This window comes from Bufo gargarizans, chromosome 1 (assembly GCF_014858855.1).
Source record: "Bufo gargarizans isolate SCDJY-AF-19 chromosome 1, ASM1485885v1, whole genome shotgun sequence".
Classification (NCBI taxonomy): Eukaryota; Metazoa; Chordata; class Amphibia; order Anura; family Bufonidae; genus Bufo; species Bufo gargarizans.
The window spans coordinates 129,911,515-129,928,219 of NC_058080.1; the positions used below are offsets into that span (position 1 = coordinate 129,911,515).

General features: G+C 40.6%; 1 protein-coding gene across 1 annotated transcript in view; it reads left to right on the plus strand.

The window, feature by feature from the left end:
- Positions 1–16,705, plus strand: part of N4BP2 (NEDD4 binding protein 2) — a 74,997-nt gene that overhangs the window by 47,954 nt on the left and 10,338 nt on the right. The window contains 8 exon segments of the mRNA XM_044298488.1: positions 1,028–1,104; positions 2,337–2,486; positions 3,199–5,207; positions 8,323–8,408; positions 9,296–9,341; positions 13,779–13,945; positions 14,085–14,197; positions 16,300–16,423. Coding sequence (XP_044154423.1) covers positions 1,028–1,104; positions 2,337–2,486; positions 3,199–5,207; positions 8,323–8,408; positions 9,296–9,341; positions 13,779–13,945; positions 14,085–14,197; positions 16,300–16,423 — 2,772 coding nt within the window.

Here is a 16,705-nt window from a genome sequence, read left to right on the forward strand (position 1 = left end):
CAGTATCCCACTGAGTGGTTTCTTTTTGCACCGCTCCTTCGCACGCTGCCTGTTTCCAGCCTTAGTAGAATACCCCTTTTTTCTTTTCATGCCATGTCGTGACTCTAGGGTGTTTTTTTTCCTGGGGTGCTGATCCTTGGGTATCACCTTCCTTAGAATTCTTCTAGGTTCAGGCCGGTTGTATTATCTTTAACATAGCCAAGACGGATCCGTCATTAACTCCATTTAAAGTCAATGGGGACGGATCCGTTTTCTATTGTGGCAGAGAATACGTCCCCATTGACTTGCATTGTGGGTTATGACGGATCCGTCTTGATCAGTTCCCAGGACGGAAAGCAAACTACAACATGTTGCGGTTCGCTCTCCGGTCTGGGAACGCAACTAAGCGGAACGAAATGCACTTTGGAGCACTTCCGTTCTGTTCTGTTCAGTTTTGTCCCCATTGACAATGAATGGGGACAAAACTGAAGCGTTTTTTCCACCGGTATTGAGCCCATATGACAGAACTCAATACCGGAAAACTTAAACGCTTGTGTGAAAGTACCCTTATACTGAATATTTTCCCATAAAACTATAAATCAATCTGCTCCGCTCCTTCTGCTCTATAATACGCTGCCTGTGGATTATTTAGCATTTTCATGGTGACAGTTTTCCCTTATATATTAGAAATCAGGGCCTGTCTGTTAAATTACTTAATTCCCTAAGGATACTGGGGTGTATATGTATACCATGTGTAACCACTGATTTATTTGTCTTTAATCTTTTTAATATCCTGCTACACTTCTTCCAGGGGCAGACAGGCCACATTTAATGGGGGAGTTTACTTGACACTCTGCATTTCACCTGACATTAAATTTTTCTCTGTGAATACAGTGAGAGAAAATGTTTAATAGATTCACTTTCTCATGTGAGCCATTTAATATTAATACATACAGTCCTGTTATTCATACCTAGAACAGCATCATAGCTTGTTCATATATAATAAGTAATAGCTATGCAAATGATATTGTTTTGTGTTTATTACTAGGCTATGAAACACAAATATCAGGTAACATTTCGGGAACCTGACACTTGGTGGAAATATAAACCGAAAGAGCTTGAAAGGTAATATACCAGTAGTAAGTGTGTTTTATTGTAGTTGGGTTTTAATGTCCTTACTATAATGGTACTCCTTGATCCTGCCACTTAAACGGGAAACAAAAACAAAAACCACTAGGCTATCCATGATCTTCTGAAGTCTCCCAAGTGCTATTCTTGCAACCCAGAATGAGTGGATCTTCCATTGATAAACAGCGACCCAGACTTATTTCTGGTACCTAGTTAAAAGGCCAACTAAAAAGGAGTTCAAACGCTTGAAGTATGTTAATCTGGGTTGTCCAAGTTTGTAAATAAAAAAAAAATAGACTAGTATTGATATGTGTTTGATCGCCACCATAACTCAGAGGTAGTTATTTTTATTATCTTGCCCGACTATGTGCTGCACCTTTGCTTTGATTCCACCAGGGATTGCAGTGGGCAGGATTACCATGTAAAGAGCTACAGTTCCCTGATTCCTCTCCCCTCTCGCAGGCTTTGCCTCTGTTCACAGCTACTTCAGGTACCTCTAGCACAAGGCGTAAGGTAACGCTGCAATGATGTCTTCTCAGAGAATACAGTTCTCCTACTAATATACAACATGCCTTGCATGAGAAGAACTTCCCATCTAGACACAGGGAGGGAGGGAAAAAGCCAGGGCACCGTGGTCATAAGATGCAGAGATTTGTTTTTGTTTTGTTTTTGGAGGGGGCATGTTGATGGCGGTCATGGCCATGTCTCTACATGTGAGACTGGCTTACAGAGGAATTTCAGATACAAACAGTACATTACTAAATATTAGGCTCGGTTCACACAACCATTGTGGCTTCCTTCTGTAATTTTGCTGTCAAATGGCTGTGATATGTCTGCATTTTTTTTTGTCTGTGTTAAGGCTGGAAGTTCCAGACTTCATAGAGTGTTCTGTAGGTTTGTTAGGCTTTCAGCCATATGTGCAGGCTTGGTGCAAAGTATTAAAAAAATAAAATAAAACTCATCACTGGTGATCCATTTCCAACACCAAGAATCCTTCTCTTCCGGTCCCCACTGGAACAGCAATGTGACCTGGCGTGCATGTCGCTGCTGGCCTATCCCTGGCATCCGCAGTGGCAGAGGTCACTTACCGCGCCTGCACACATCACCGCAGAGGCCACATCACCCAGCCTGAACATATGAAAAGGAGTTCCTGGTCTCCTAGAACCCCTTTAACAGTGCATTTCTGCTGATGTCATTTTTTTATTTTTATTTTATTTTTTAATCTTTAGGCGTAACCGTCATGGAGTAAAAAAAGAGAAGATCATAAAAATGTTAGAAAATTTTGAACGTGTGACGGTGAATTCTATATTAAATCTCGGTTCCCCAAAGTCAACTAGAAATGCTGATTGTTTCCAAATAAAAAAAGCGGAAAATACTGGGTGAGTATAAATCTGCTATTCTCCTTAATAAAATGTGTACATGTCTACACAGCGTTTAGGTTCCTTTCATTTTCGGTATTCAGTATCTTTTCCTGTAAGCCAATACCAGGAGTAGAACCTACACATAACAAAATTATAATAGAAAAAGTTAGAAAAGTTTTTCATGAAAAGTACACGTTGGGCAAAACAAAATGCTAATCTATTCGCCCAAGATACATCCAACAGTTTTTGTGTTTTTTGTTTTTGTTTGGGACAGTCATTATATTAAGGGGGCATTATCTTTTTGTGTAGACCTTTTACTTGGCAGATTTAGGGGAGAAGAATATCTGTCTGTAGCTAGCTTTACATTTTACCATATTGTATGGATTTTCACATGACGGTATTGCATTATTTGCGCAATCAATCTAGGAAGGGTCTTCATAAGGCAATGTAAAGGTGGCCCCTAGCATTTAGCTGTAATTTGCAAGGAATCTGACAAATAAAGCATTACACACGTTCCATGTAATGCGCAGACGTACCAAGTCGTCCTGAGACAGAGACCTTAAGTAGCTACTATCCTCCCTAGATAATGAATATCCTAAAAGTGTAACCCTTCTATAGTCACTCATAGTCAATGAACTACTTATTTGATTGTTTTTTCACTTCATGACAGTAGGATCTTATGTTTTAGAAAAAAAACCTAAAAACTAAAACAGTGTTGTTATATTTATAGGAAGCTTAATGTCTTGCCACAGTCTTTAAAAGAAGAAGAAACATCTCTTTGTAAAACTCCTGAATCTGGAAACATGGGGAATGCAGCTCCAGCCATAGTGAAGAGCTTTGAAGTGTCTACCGATGGCTCAGAACTTTTTCCTGATGTTACAAAATCAGAGATGGAAAATCTTAAAACTACAGAGGGGGACAACTATGTGGACTTGATTCAGTTAGAGCAAGATATTAATACAGAAAATGAGGGGCAATGCAAGGAAAACTCTTCGTCTGATGAGGCTTCTATAGAGGCAGCTGGAGATAACGAGGGTCCAGATATAGATAGTGGGTCCTCCCTGCTGAACGAAAGACCAGAATTGCTTAGTTTTGTAGGAGATTGGCCTGTAGAGCAAACCATGAGTCAGAGGGCCCCACGGAGTAGAAAAGCCAGAGCAAGACATGAACGACACAATCCTGTGCAGAAAAATGGTGAAGATGATAAAACTGAAGACCCTGATACAGAACAAATAGATACGGCTCCTACACATGAACCAATAGCTAATCAATCAAATGCAGAAGACCAGGTGATCGAAGCGGCTGCTTTAGAAGTTAGTCATTGTGCTGAAATCTCCACCGTGAATGATGGTAATGAAGAACGTTTACTGGAATTGGAAAATCTGTTGTATACCTTATTAACAAAGGAAGATTGTGCCGAAGAAGATGGCAAATCTGAGGACCTGTTTATTGATAAGATCTCTGATGTTCAAGAGCAGGTATCTGAATGTACTGATGGCGTGACTACTCAAAGCACCTCAAGTGTTAATGAAGAAGTTAAAATAAAGCCAAGGACACCCCGACATAACTCTAGGCAATGCAAATTAGCATTAAACTTCACAAACAACTGTGCTACCTCATCCAAGCGTGAGGAGTCAGAATGCCTTCAGCAGCCTATCATTGGCCCTTCTAAATTATCACAAACCGAGCCTCACGATTTTGCAATAGCATGGAGAATAGAGAGGAATGAAGATGTTTTAGGTTCTGCAAAAATGATCCTAGGAAAAAGCAGTAGGTTCACATCGAAGTCATTAGATGGCAGCTCAGATGCTCCGGAGAACATACCGTACAGAGTGATGCATCATAAAAGCACCTTTGTGGAGGAGGATGATATCATTATTTTAGACGATCAGGACAGTTTAGTTATTCTTTGCAAACTCTTTAGGTCCCTTTCATTTGACGTAGTGAAGGATTTGTTTGAAAGGTGCAATAAAGATCTAGTATGGACAACAAACCTGCTTCTTGATTCTGGCGAAAAAATGTATAAGGACGAAGAATGTGAAATGGAGGACTGCAAAGGCTTAGAATCATGTTCCCATACAAATAAGGATAATCTTAAGGATAACACTTCTGTAATACTTGAGGAAGAATCTGTTATAGACTCTGAAGAACATTGTGAAAACGAGGACAGCAATTTTACCGACCTCAATTTAAAGGCGTCTGAATATTCTCCCTTTGTAAACGCATTGCCCCTTGTTGTTGCAGAAGAATTAAAAAATGGCAATGTTTTATCCTCTAATGAAATGAATCTTGGCCATCAGTGTACAGTTTCTTCTGAAATTCAAGAACTTTTTCCAAGCCATGAAACTATAACCGACACCATTGCTTCTGACCTAATGTGGCCTTCAGAGTTAGAGGCAGACCATCCTAATGTACACGATTCATCTCTCAGTATATTACAAAGCAGTAACAGATTAAAAACTATTAAAAAGGGCAAAACAGAGGATATTAATTTACATAACGCAAAGTTGGACAAAAAATTAGATTATGTTTCTGAAATATTAGCAGTTGGGAATTATGAAGAGAGAGAGTTTACAGAAGTCACTGCAAATGTCGAAGAGGAAAAGAAGATGCTAAATAAAAGCGACTGTAGGTCACACTCTAAGGAATCCTTGAAATTTGATTATTTGGAGTTGACTTTGCCTCCAGAATTTGCCTATCAACTCACTGAGTTGTTTGGCCCAGTTGCAATTGATCCAGGTAATTATTGCAGAACTGTTATTATTTATTATTAAAGCACCATTCATTCCATAGCGCTGTACATATGATAAGTAGTGTACATACATAATACAGACAATTGCACTGATCATAAACAAGACGCGTTACAAACTGGTACAGAAGGAGAGAGGGCCCTGCCCATAAGGGCTTACAATCTACATGGTATGGGAGAAGGACACAGTAGGTGCGGGCTAAGTTGGTCATGGCGGTATAGAGGCAGCAGGGTCACTGGTTGTAGGCTTGTCTGAAGAGCCCACCTTTCAGGTTTCTTTAGAAGGCTTCCACTGTAGGTGAGAGTCTGATATGTTGGGGTAGCGAGTTCCAGAGTATGGGGGATGCACCGGAGAAATCTTGTAGTCGATTGTGGGAAGAGACAATAAGAGGAGAGGAGAGAAGGAGGTCTTGTGAGGATCGGAGAGTGAGTGTGGGGGGTGTATCGGGAAAGTAGCTCAGAGATGTAGGGAGGGGACTAATAAATGTATGCATTCTAACATAATACATACAGTTCTTTTTTTAAATCAGATCTTTTTTTATTGAAAAATGTACAAAGTAAATGCACACTATAGCGTGTCACAACCAATATGACATACAGACACATTTTTCAGCAAATCTGGTAACACACAGGATACCAATCCATGAGTAAAAATCAAATTTCCGCCCAACTCCCCAACCCCACCCATCCCACCCATCCCGCCCCCTCTTAATCTACACAATACATAGGCGCACTAACATATATTCCTATGCAGACGTCGAGACGACAGCCACGGTTCCCATAATTTTTCAAATTTTGCTGGGCATCCACGCTTCTGGTATACCATCCGTTCATAGCTTAACATTGTGTCAACAGCACTTAGGAATTCACCTAGGGTTGGCGGCGCTGTCTGTATCCAGTGCAGAGCGATCAACTTCCTAGCCACATATAACACTCTACCTATAGCTATTTTATGCACCTGACTAGTGGCCAGTTCAGATACGTATCCCAACACACACACTTTCGGATCAGGCGGCACCGGCACCTTATAAACGTCCTGTATCGTCTGAGATACCATCTCCCAGTATCTCCCTAATCTCTCGCACGTCTACAACATATGCAACAGATCAGCAGAAGCCATAGAGCACCTTGGACATTCATCCGAGGGTCTAAACCCTATGCGAAACAAAAAAACCGGTGTCTTGTAGACCCTATGGACATTGAACAGTTGCGAGAGTTTACGCAATACATACAGTTCTACTCAAAATGGAAGATGTTTGACTTGGGCCTCCCATCCTGTCTATCGGTGTGGGTCCCAGCATTTGGATCCTACCGATCTAGCATCCAGTAGCCCCCTAGATAAATTATAGACATGAGCTGCCTACATAGAGTTGATTACTGTGAACGCAATTATCTGGCGGTGTAAAGGTGCCTCTGATTACCCTATGAACGAGCAAAATGCTCATTCATCGGGTAATTGAATTGATTTTATAGGCGCCTAAATCGTCGTCTGCCGGCAGCAGATCGTGCTGTGTAAACAGTCTCTGCTGCCTGCAAACAATGATTCAGTATGGGGACGAGCGATGGCATTAGTACTCCTCCCCATACTGAGGAGTAGATCGCTACATGTAAGTGCATCAGTCTCCAACACTGACGAGCAGGCGATTGTCTGGAAGGAACTCTTCCACCCTGACAATTGCCTGCTGAATTGTCCCGGGAGGCTGCAGGGGTTCAAGGCCCACGTTCTCATGAACAGTGGGTTCCCAGCGGTAGGACCCCCACTGATCTAATACTAATCCTCTATTCTGTGGATAGACTATACCTTGAAACAAATAGGATACCCCTTTAATGTGTATACTGGCATCCCCCTGAATCGCTGTCCACAATGCTCAGGTGGTATTGTGTGGAATACAGAGTTGAGGCAGCCTTTTGTGCCTTGTACAGCGGCCTTGGAGGCAAGCCTGCACAAACTTAAATATCACTGGAACATGGCTTCTGGAAACATGTAGGAGGTCGGCGTGCCCTTGCTTCCTCCAAAATTAATTTTTTATTTTTTTTTATATTTCTTTAAAAGGCTATTCCTATCTTATAAAGTTATACCACTAGGTCAGTGAGCGCTAACCTCCGGCACTCCAGCTGTGGTGAAACTACGACTCCCAGCATGCTCCAATCATTTCTATGGAGTTCTGATAACAGCCAAGCAAGTGTGCATCTTGGGAGTTGTAGTTTTCCCACAGCTGCAGTGCCAGAGGTTAGCCATCACAGATCTAGGATATGCAACTGCTTTATGATCAATAAAGTCCAATAGTCCAACCTCTGGAACCCTCACCGATCGTATGAATAAAGGGCCTGCAGTGCTGGTGTAGTACTGCTTCCCCTTTACCGATTTTTTATTTTATTTTTTCCCCTGCACAGAGGCACTCCGGTCACCAACTTTGCAGAGAACTGCAGCACAGTTTAATGGGACCGCCGGCAGTTCCCTCCAGTCGGGTGACTAGGGCATCTTTCTGTTTGGGAAAATTTTCAGTGAGCACTGTGGCCTCTTTGTTCTTAGGATTGGTGAGGGCCCATATCAATATGCCATCACGTTATAAAATGCCCTTTTAAATAGCAGACTGCAAAATCTGGTCAGGAATGCAGCCTATGACAAAAGCAGAGCCATATTCTGTAGTTAGCTCTCACTTGATGTGTCTCTAATTCCCTTAGCGCCATCCCTTTATCATGACCATTGTTCTTGGGGTATGTTGTCAGACCTTCACCATTCATACCTGACATATATAATTTGTTTTACTTCTTCCACGTGGATGAATGTCCAAACGAGCAAACCCTGGTGATTCAGTTTCCTGTAATATGGAGGGTAGTGATGATACAGTTTGCATCCTTCCTAGGTCTGGACTAACCACCATTCACTGTACAGTATGTGTCTTCACATTTTCCTACTGATTACCGCCAGACCATTGGGCGGTTTTCTAGCAATCACTGTAATTAAGGTCATTGGATTCAGAAAGAGAGAAGTCCTGCCGTGCAGCTACTGGTTAATGCAGTGCCTCCATTATGAACACAGCTAGAAATAACAGAAACATCTGATATTGATTATTAACTGTTTCAGCTTTGTTTTCTCTCCAGGCTCATTAACGTTTGAAGACTGTGTAGTGCCAATAGACCTGAAATTGGCTGAATCTATTCATCAGAAGTGGAAAGAATCAATTATGGTTAGTAAATGACTCCAGTGTGTGAGCTCTAAGTTTTTTTTAAATAGATTTTTGTTTAATAAAATTCAATCAGGATGTTAACCCGTGAAGGGGTTCTCCAGGATTTAACAATTGATTATCTATCCCTAGGATAGGTCATCAGTATCCGATTGGCAGGGACCTAACAGCACGCACCCCTGATTAACTGTTTGGGAGTAGCTCCAGCACCAGAACTACATACCTGCATGTACTGTGTAGTGGTCAGTGCTGGTTACTGCAGCACTGCTCCTATTGAAGTGAATAGGATCAGCACTACAGTAGCCAGTTGTGTAGTATTGGTGCAGCTGTTCAGCGGCAGTGCAGGGTGTCTGACCCTCGCCAATGTGATATTCATGATCTTTCATAGGGCTAGATCATTAATTGTTAAATCCTGGATAACCCCTTAATTGACTGGCAAATTTTGAACCTTAAGGATGAGCTTTCCAAGGGACCCCCAGTGAGTGCGATGTTCAAGGAATCCCCAGTGAGTGTGCAGGGCCATGGAACCCTGCAGTGAGTGTGGGAGGTCCATAGAACTGCCCATATAGCATGTGAGGTCCATTAACTGCCCTGTATTTCACCCAGTGGCACAATATCTGTTCTCCTGAAGCCCCAGCATCATTTAGTGTGCCAGATTGAATCGTCTGCAGTTGAGAGGTAAAACATAATCCTGCTCAGAACCCCAAGAAGTAGATTGCTATTGGGTTCAGACCTGGGCCATGGAGCATGGTTCTGGTTAGCTATGTAATATATTGTTTCAGCAGCTTCACTAGTATAGTTATTCTCATTTGGAACAACATGCAGAAAAGTAAGGGGATGTTATTTTAGTTATTTAAATTTTATTGAAACTGTATTTTTTCATTCTTCAGGAGAGACAAAGACAAGAAGCTTTATCTTATCAGCTCATTTTCCAAGGCATGTATATTTTTCTGATAGTAATTTATAGGTGTTATTCCACTATTACAACTTATCACCTCTCCACGGAAAAAGTGATAAGCGTTAAAACACTGAGGGTCCCATCTCCCTTTTGAGTGGAACGGAGTGATGGTCACATGAGCACTGTGTTGCATCCTCTATAGGGCTGACAGAGCTGAATACATCACTTAGCTATCATGGTCAGCTCCATAGAGAGTGAATGGAGTAATGGTATTGCTCTATTTAACCCCTTAACGCAAAACGCCGTGCATTCCGCCATACATGCACGGCAGGCTGATTGCGCGGTACCGAAGCGGTGCGCATCTGATCACTGCAGGGATCCTGCAGTCCCTGGTAGCCGGGCCCCTGCTGTATCTCAATGGCAGCGGATTAACCACTTATATACCGCAGTCCGCAACATAGAAGTTGTTTCCGGCGGGTGAGTGAGTGCATTGAGTCCCCGCGCTGCTGTGTCGGGGGCTCGATGCACGGCACGGCATTGGGACCTGCCTTCTACGGGTGCCGAGGAGATCCAGCCCCAGGCTCGGTCTCCTAGGCAACCTGTTAGTGTAAGATTCAGTGTAATACACTAACAGGCAAGGCATTGCAATACAGAAGTAAGTTTCAAGTAAAAAAAAGAAAAAACGGCCCTTTCCCCTTTTTTTTTATAATAAAATATAGAAAAAAAACCCACACATATTAGGTATCGCCGCATCCGTAATGACCGGCTCTATAAATATATCACATGATCCACCCCGTCTGATAGACACCATAAAAAACAAAAACTGTGTCAAAAAAAGCCATTTTTGTCACCTTACATCACTAAAAGTGCAACACCAAGCGATCAAAAGGCGTATTGCCCCCAAAAATAGTACCAATCTAACCGTCGCCTCATCCTGCAAAAAATGAGCCCCTACGTAGGACAATTGCCCAAAAATAAAAATAAACTATGGCTCTGACTATGGAGACACTAAAACATGATTTTTTCTGTTTCAAAACTGCTTTTATTGTGTTAAATGTAAAAAAAAAAAAATGGTATGGTATACATATTGGGTATTGCCGCGTCCGTAACAACCTGCTCTATAGAAAATACTACATGACCTAACCCCTCAGGTGAACACCGTCAAAACAAAACGGTGTCAAAAAAGCCTTTCTTTTTTTGTCACCTTACATCACTAAAAGTCTAATAGCAAGCGATCAAAAAGTCATATGCACCCCAAAATTGTACCAATCAAACTGTCCTCTCATCCCGCAAAAATGATACCCTACCTAAGAGAATCGCCCAAAAAATAAAAAGAACTATGGCTCTCAGACTATGGTGACACTAAAACATATTTTTTTTTGTTTCAAAAATGATATTAGTGTATAAAATAATAAATAAAAAAGTATACATATTAGGTATCGCCGCATCTGTAGCAACCTCAGATGAACACCGTAAAAAAAAAAAGTCAAAAAGCTATTTTGTCACCTTACATCACAAAAAGTGTAATAGCAAGCGATCAAAAAGTCATATTCACCCCAAAATTGTACTAATCAAACCATCATCTCATACTGAAAAAAATGAGCCCCTACATAAGTCGCCCAAAAAGTAAAAAAAACTATGGCTTTTAGAATATGCAGACACAAAGAAATATATTTTTTTTAAAATGCTTTATTATGTAAAACTGAAACAACCAACCAAAAAAAGTTGTCCTATTTGGTATTGTCGTGTCCGTAACAACCTTCTCTATAAAAATAGCTCATAATCTAACCTGTCAGATAAATGTTGTAAATAACAAAACATAAAAACAGCGCAAAAACAGCTATCTTTTTTTGTTACCTTGCCTCACAAAAAGTATAATATAGAGCAACCAAAAATAATCTGTACCCTGAAATAGTACCAATAAAACTGCCTCCTTATCCCGTAGTTTCCAAAATGGGGTTACTTTTTTGTAGTTTCTACTCTAGGGGTGCATCAGATGTGACATGGCAAGTTAAAATGATCCCAGTGAAATCTGCCCTTCAAAAACCATATGGCTTTCCTTTCCTTCTGCGCCATGCCATGTGCCCGTACAGCAGTTTATGACCACATATGGGGTGTTTTTGTAAACTACAAAATCAGGGCAATAAATATTGAGTTTTGTTTGGCTGGTAATCCTGGCTTTGTTAGTGGAAAAAAATGATTGAAATGGAAAATCTGCCCAAAAAAGTGAAATTCTGTAATTTCATATCCATTTTCAATTAATTCTTGTGGAACACCTAAAGGGTTAACAAAGTTAGTATATCAGTTTTGAATACCTTGAGAGGTGTAGTTTCTAAAATGGGGTAACTTTTTGGGAGTTTCTACTCTAGGAGTGCATCATGGGGGCTTCAAATGGGACATGGTGTCAAAAAGCCAGTTTATCAAAATCTGCCTTCCAAAAACCATATGGCGTTACTTTCCTTCTGCGCCCTGCCGTGTGGCCATACAGCAGTTTACGACCACATATGGGGTGTTTCTGTAAACTACAGAATCAGGGCAATAAATATTATATTAATTCTTGTTTAACACCTAAAGGGTTAACAAAGTTTGTAAAATCAGTTTTGAATACCTTGATGGGTTTAATTTCTAAAATGGGGTAATTTTTTGGTGGTCTCTATTATGTAAGCCTCACAAAGTGACTTCAGACCTGAACTGGTCCTTAAAAAGTGGGTTTTGGAAATTTTCAGAAAAATTTAAAGATTTGCTTCTAAACTTATAAGTCTTCTAACGTTCCCAAAAAATAAAATGGCATTCACAAAATGATCCAAACATGAAGTAGACATATGGGGAATGTAAAGTAATAACCTATTATATAATAACTGTTTTAAAAGCAGAGAAATAGAACTATTTTTTTATAAATAAAAATGAAATATTTTGATTCAAATTTACCACTTTCATGTAGTACAATATGTGACGAGAAAACAATCTCAGAATTGCCTGGATAAGTGAGAGCGTTTTAAAGTTATCACCACATAAAAATCAGTCTGGTCCTTAAGGTGAAATATGGCCCAGTCCTTAAGGGGTTAAAAAGGGCATGGGACCCCCATTCTCTTAATCGATGGAGGTCCCAGCAGGTAAACACTTGTCACCTATCCTTTGGGTAAGGGATAAGTCCTTTGCGTAATGGGATAAGTCGTTAAGCTGCTCCACATCTTAAGCACTCCAGTGTTGAAAAAGTAAGCAACTTTACAATAGTTCTGGATTAAAAATGTCCTAACATTTTGTTTATACAGCTACTATGCGAGACTTGGTATTTCAATGTCCAACTCCATCTTTGACTACAAATATAAACTAAAAACCTACATGAAGAAATCTGCTGTTGTGGGTGCATTTCAATATAATTCAGTATCGCTGCCAGGCTCAGGCTTTACCTCTTGGAAAGAAAGGCAAGATGAGATTTTTATTAGCAGTTTTGCTGTTTGTCCAAAGACTCTTAATGCGGTTTTACAGGTCTAGAAAACAAAGCTGCTGCTGTTTGTGGTATTGTCACCCAGCCCCATTTACTTAAATTGTACCTCCGACTCTAAACAGGTTTCCATAAATCTGTAGTATGAGTGGAAATACAAAACTGTATAATAGATCTTGTAGAAAAATGCCTCTATTTCGACTTATCGGGCTCCTGTCATTCATCCCCTGCCTCCTGACAAGAAGGAGGGAGGCACAGAGAGGCTGTTGCTTATTCTAGTAAGCTCTTTACTGTCTTACCCCAGTGCTGGATTCACATCAGTACTGCTAAGTACTACTGTATAATGTCCCCCTTGCTGTTGCTGCTTCGTGGTGTATGTGAGAAAGAATGGAAAGCAGGCTCTTCTCTTCTCTCTGTGTGCTGTGTATGGGAGACATAACAGCTAGTTATAAACTTCTATGGGCAGCAGCTGTAACCTGATTTATCAGTGAGCCCGATGCACCAGATACAACACATGGAGAAGTGTGGCAGTCATTCTTTTATAATACTTGGTAACCATTTTAACATGAATAGTGTTTTAGGAAAAGCACTTTAAAGCATGATCTGTCAGCAATATGTCTAATTTAGTAATTACGTGTATTCGTCATGTAATGACAGTGCTGGAGAACACTTGTTCTGCCATTCCTCTGTTACTCATCCTGAAAATGTATGAATCAATTTACAACTTGGTGTTACATTAATAGGATGTGTCTCTACAGTCCAGTACCGTCATCACTGAGTGGACAGTGTCAGATTGTGTAGCAACCCATCCCATTGACAAGGAGAACGGTAACACCCAGTTATCAGTGTAATCATACATTTCTAGTAGGGATAACAGAGAAATTGCATAACTCCGAATTCTAAGAAAAAATGCCGGTATTTTCTACTCCTTTCTAGGAGAGCTGCTGGTCCTCTTAAATACATAATAGTATCAATGAATTACCTTTCTGATTTATCGAAATTTAAAATGTTTTCTTTTTCTTTCCTGCAGACAGCTTACCAGATGACCCAGTTGACCTCCTGGATAATGAGTCTGGTGTGTCACAGAGAAATACAGACCTGTTCCCATTCATGGATCAGTGGAACACAAGAGTAAAGAAGGTGTCATTGCGGCAGATCATTGCAGAAGAAATGGCATTACAGGCCCACGAAGACTCGGTATGGAGAAACTGCAGTAAAACAAACATTTACGCTACATGAAAAAAAGATAACACCCCCCATATGTCAGATATATTCATAGCAGTAAATGAGCATTTCAGTGCGGTCTGTCCAATTAAGTGCATCTTTTGTACTGTAGAAGAAGTCTTCATCAAGTAAAAACTGTGCTGTGAAACTGAAGGAGAAGCAGCTGTTGGAATTGTTTCCTTATGTCGAGCAGCAGCTACTACTTGATATCTTCAAGGAAAACGAGTAAGAAAGATCTATACTCTTTTATTTATTTGCAGTTATATAAAACAATAGACTAAAGGTGGATTTAGACGAGCAGATAATCATTTAAACGACTACTGACCGAACGTTCCAGCAGACAACTAGCACTTAAATGAAAGGATTATTGTGTAAAATGTAGTTTTTAGTTTTTTTTATGTATAATCGTTTATATGCCTGCCTACACAGGGCTCTCTATCGTCCAGAATGTACACGGATGCACATTTACATAACGCAATTCATTAACGACAAACAATGATTGTACTTGTTCGCATCAGCGATTTCACAGACGTTGAACAAGTGTTTTTGGTCAGATCGCGCAGTCGTTAGAAACATTTACATGCCACGATTCTCGTCCTATCTTCCATCGCTTGCTTTCGAAACGTAACGATTATCTGCTCGTCTAAATCCACCTTAGCGTATATTTTGTTTTGTTTGTTCGCATAGACCCGGAGTTACGCAGTTTTTTATATATCTCCCATTCACTACAATGGGCTTCCCGCTCTGGTGTTTCTGTAAACCCAGGCACTTCGAGCCGGTGCTTAGTCCCAACACAATCCCCTTAAAGGGCATTTCTCAGCAGACTTGTACCTATGACACTGGCTGACCTGTTACATGAGCACTTGGCAGCTGAAGACATCTGTGTTGGTCCCATGTTCATATGTTCCCACATGCTGAGAAAAATAAAGTTTTAATATATGCAAACAAGCCTCTAGGAGCAACGGGGGCGTTGCTCTTACTCCTAGAGGCTCCGCTCTCTCTGCAACTGCTGTGCCCACTGCACTTTGATTGACAGGGCCAGGCAGTGTAAATGTGATATCATCTGACCCTAACTACTTCGAATTTAAATCCAAAGTGCAGGGGGCGCAGCAGCTTAGCCTCTATGTGTAATTACAACTCCCCTGTTGCTCCTAGAGGCTTATTTGCATATATTAAAACATCCCTTTTCTCAGCAATGTGGGCACATATGAACATGGGACCAACACAGATGTCTTCAGGTCAACAGGTCAGCCAGTGTCATAGGGACAAGTCTGCTGACTGATTTCCTTTAGGGTCCGTTCACACGTCCGTAGAATGCGCAATTATCCGGAACGGGTGCGGACCCATTCATTCTCTATGGGGCAGGAATGGATGCGGACAGCACACAGTATGCTGTCCGCATCCGCATTTCCGGAGCGCGGCCCCAAACTTCCGGTCCGCGGCTCCGGAAAAAATAGTACATGTCCTATTCTTATGTAAAAAAACGGGCACTCAAGTCATGTGTTGCATCGGAAAAGTTTATATAAACATATCATTTAAAATAACATTTAAAACATATTATATAAAAACAATATTCGATTAATTTTCGATGATAAATCGATGTAATAGTCGACTTTGATGGTATAAATCGATCTCAAGAGCATCGACTATTTGAAAAATCTCAAGAGCATCGACTATGACATAATAAAGAGACTGCTTACTTCTTTACATATCTTCATCAACCTACTAAAAAAGAAAGTATAAGTGGTTCTATATGCCAATACTGGGAACATTATTTGAAAAGATTGCTTTAAAGTCATCTAGAGCCTTTTTGTTTTGCTGCTTTTCCAGTATTTTTGTGGCTTTTCTCAAATAGTCGATGCTCTTTAGATCGTTTTTTTTTTTTTTTTTTTTTAACACTTTATTATCAGTCCTAAGAGTCAATTATAACATCGATTTATACTATCAAAGTCGACTAATACATCGATTTATCATGGAAAATTTAACGAATATTGTTTTTATATAATATGTTTTAAATGTTATTTTAAATATGTTTATATAAACTTTTCCGATGCAACACCCTATGACTTGAGTGCCTGTTTTTTACATATTTTTACTTTCTGCTTGTTTATTGGGGTAAACATTTACGTGAGCACCTGATCCCATTTGGATTGGTGGTGAGCCGCTTTGTTTTCATTTTTCAAAAACATGTCCTATTCTTGTCTGCAATTGCGGACAAGAATAGGCAGTTCTATGGGCGTGCCGCCCGGGTGTATTACGGATCCGCAATGCACTACGGACGTGTGAATGGACCCTTAAGGTGAGGTTTGTTTTACTTTGGTTCACAGTTATTCTTTAGAGAAGACTGAGCAGTTCATGAGCTCTGTCCTGGAGGCTGACCCTGTGCAGAATGTGATAGCGCAAGGCTTCAAGCAAGCAGTGTCCACAGCGACTGAAACAAACAAGGAAAAGGTAATACTGCTTCAAAATAGGATTACGTGTTATTGTAAAATTAAAGGGGTTTGGAACAGCACATGCGTGCATCTAGCAATAAGCGTTAAAGGGGTTGGCCACATTTTGGTCTTGTTTTGGCAGACCTCCTTTTGGCCAGACCGGTTTAGGAGAGCATACTTACCTGCTCCCACCACCAAGTCCAGGCTTCTATGATTCCTGGCTTTGGCTGTCTCGCTTGGGTCCCCTGCTGTCAAATCTGCTTTGATGCTACTGTCTCTTTTGTCATTTGACATGACCAAC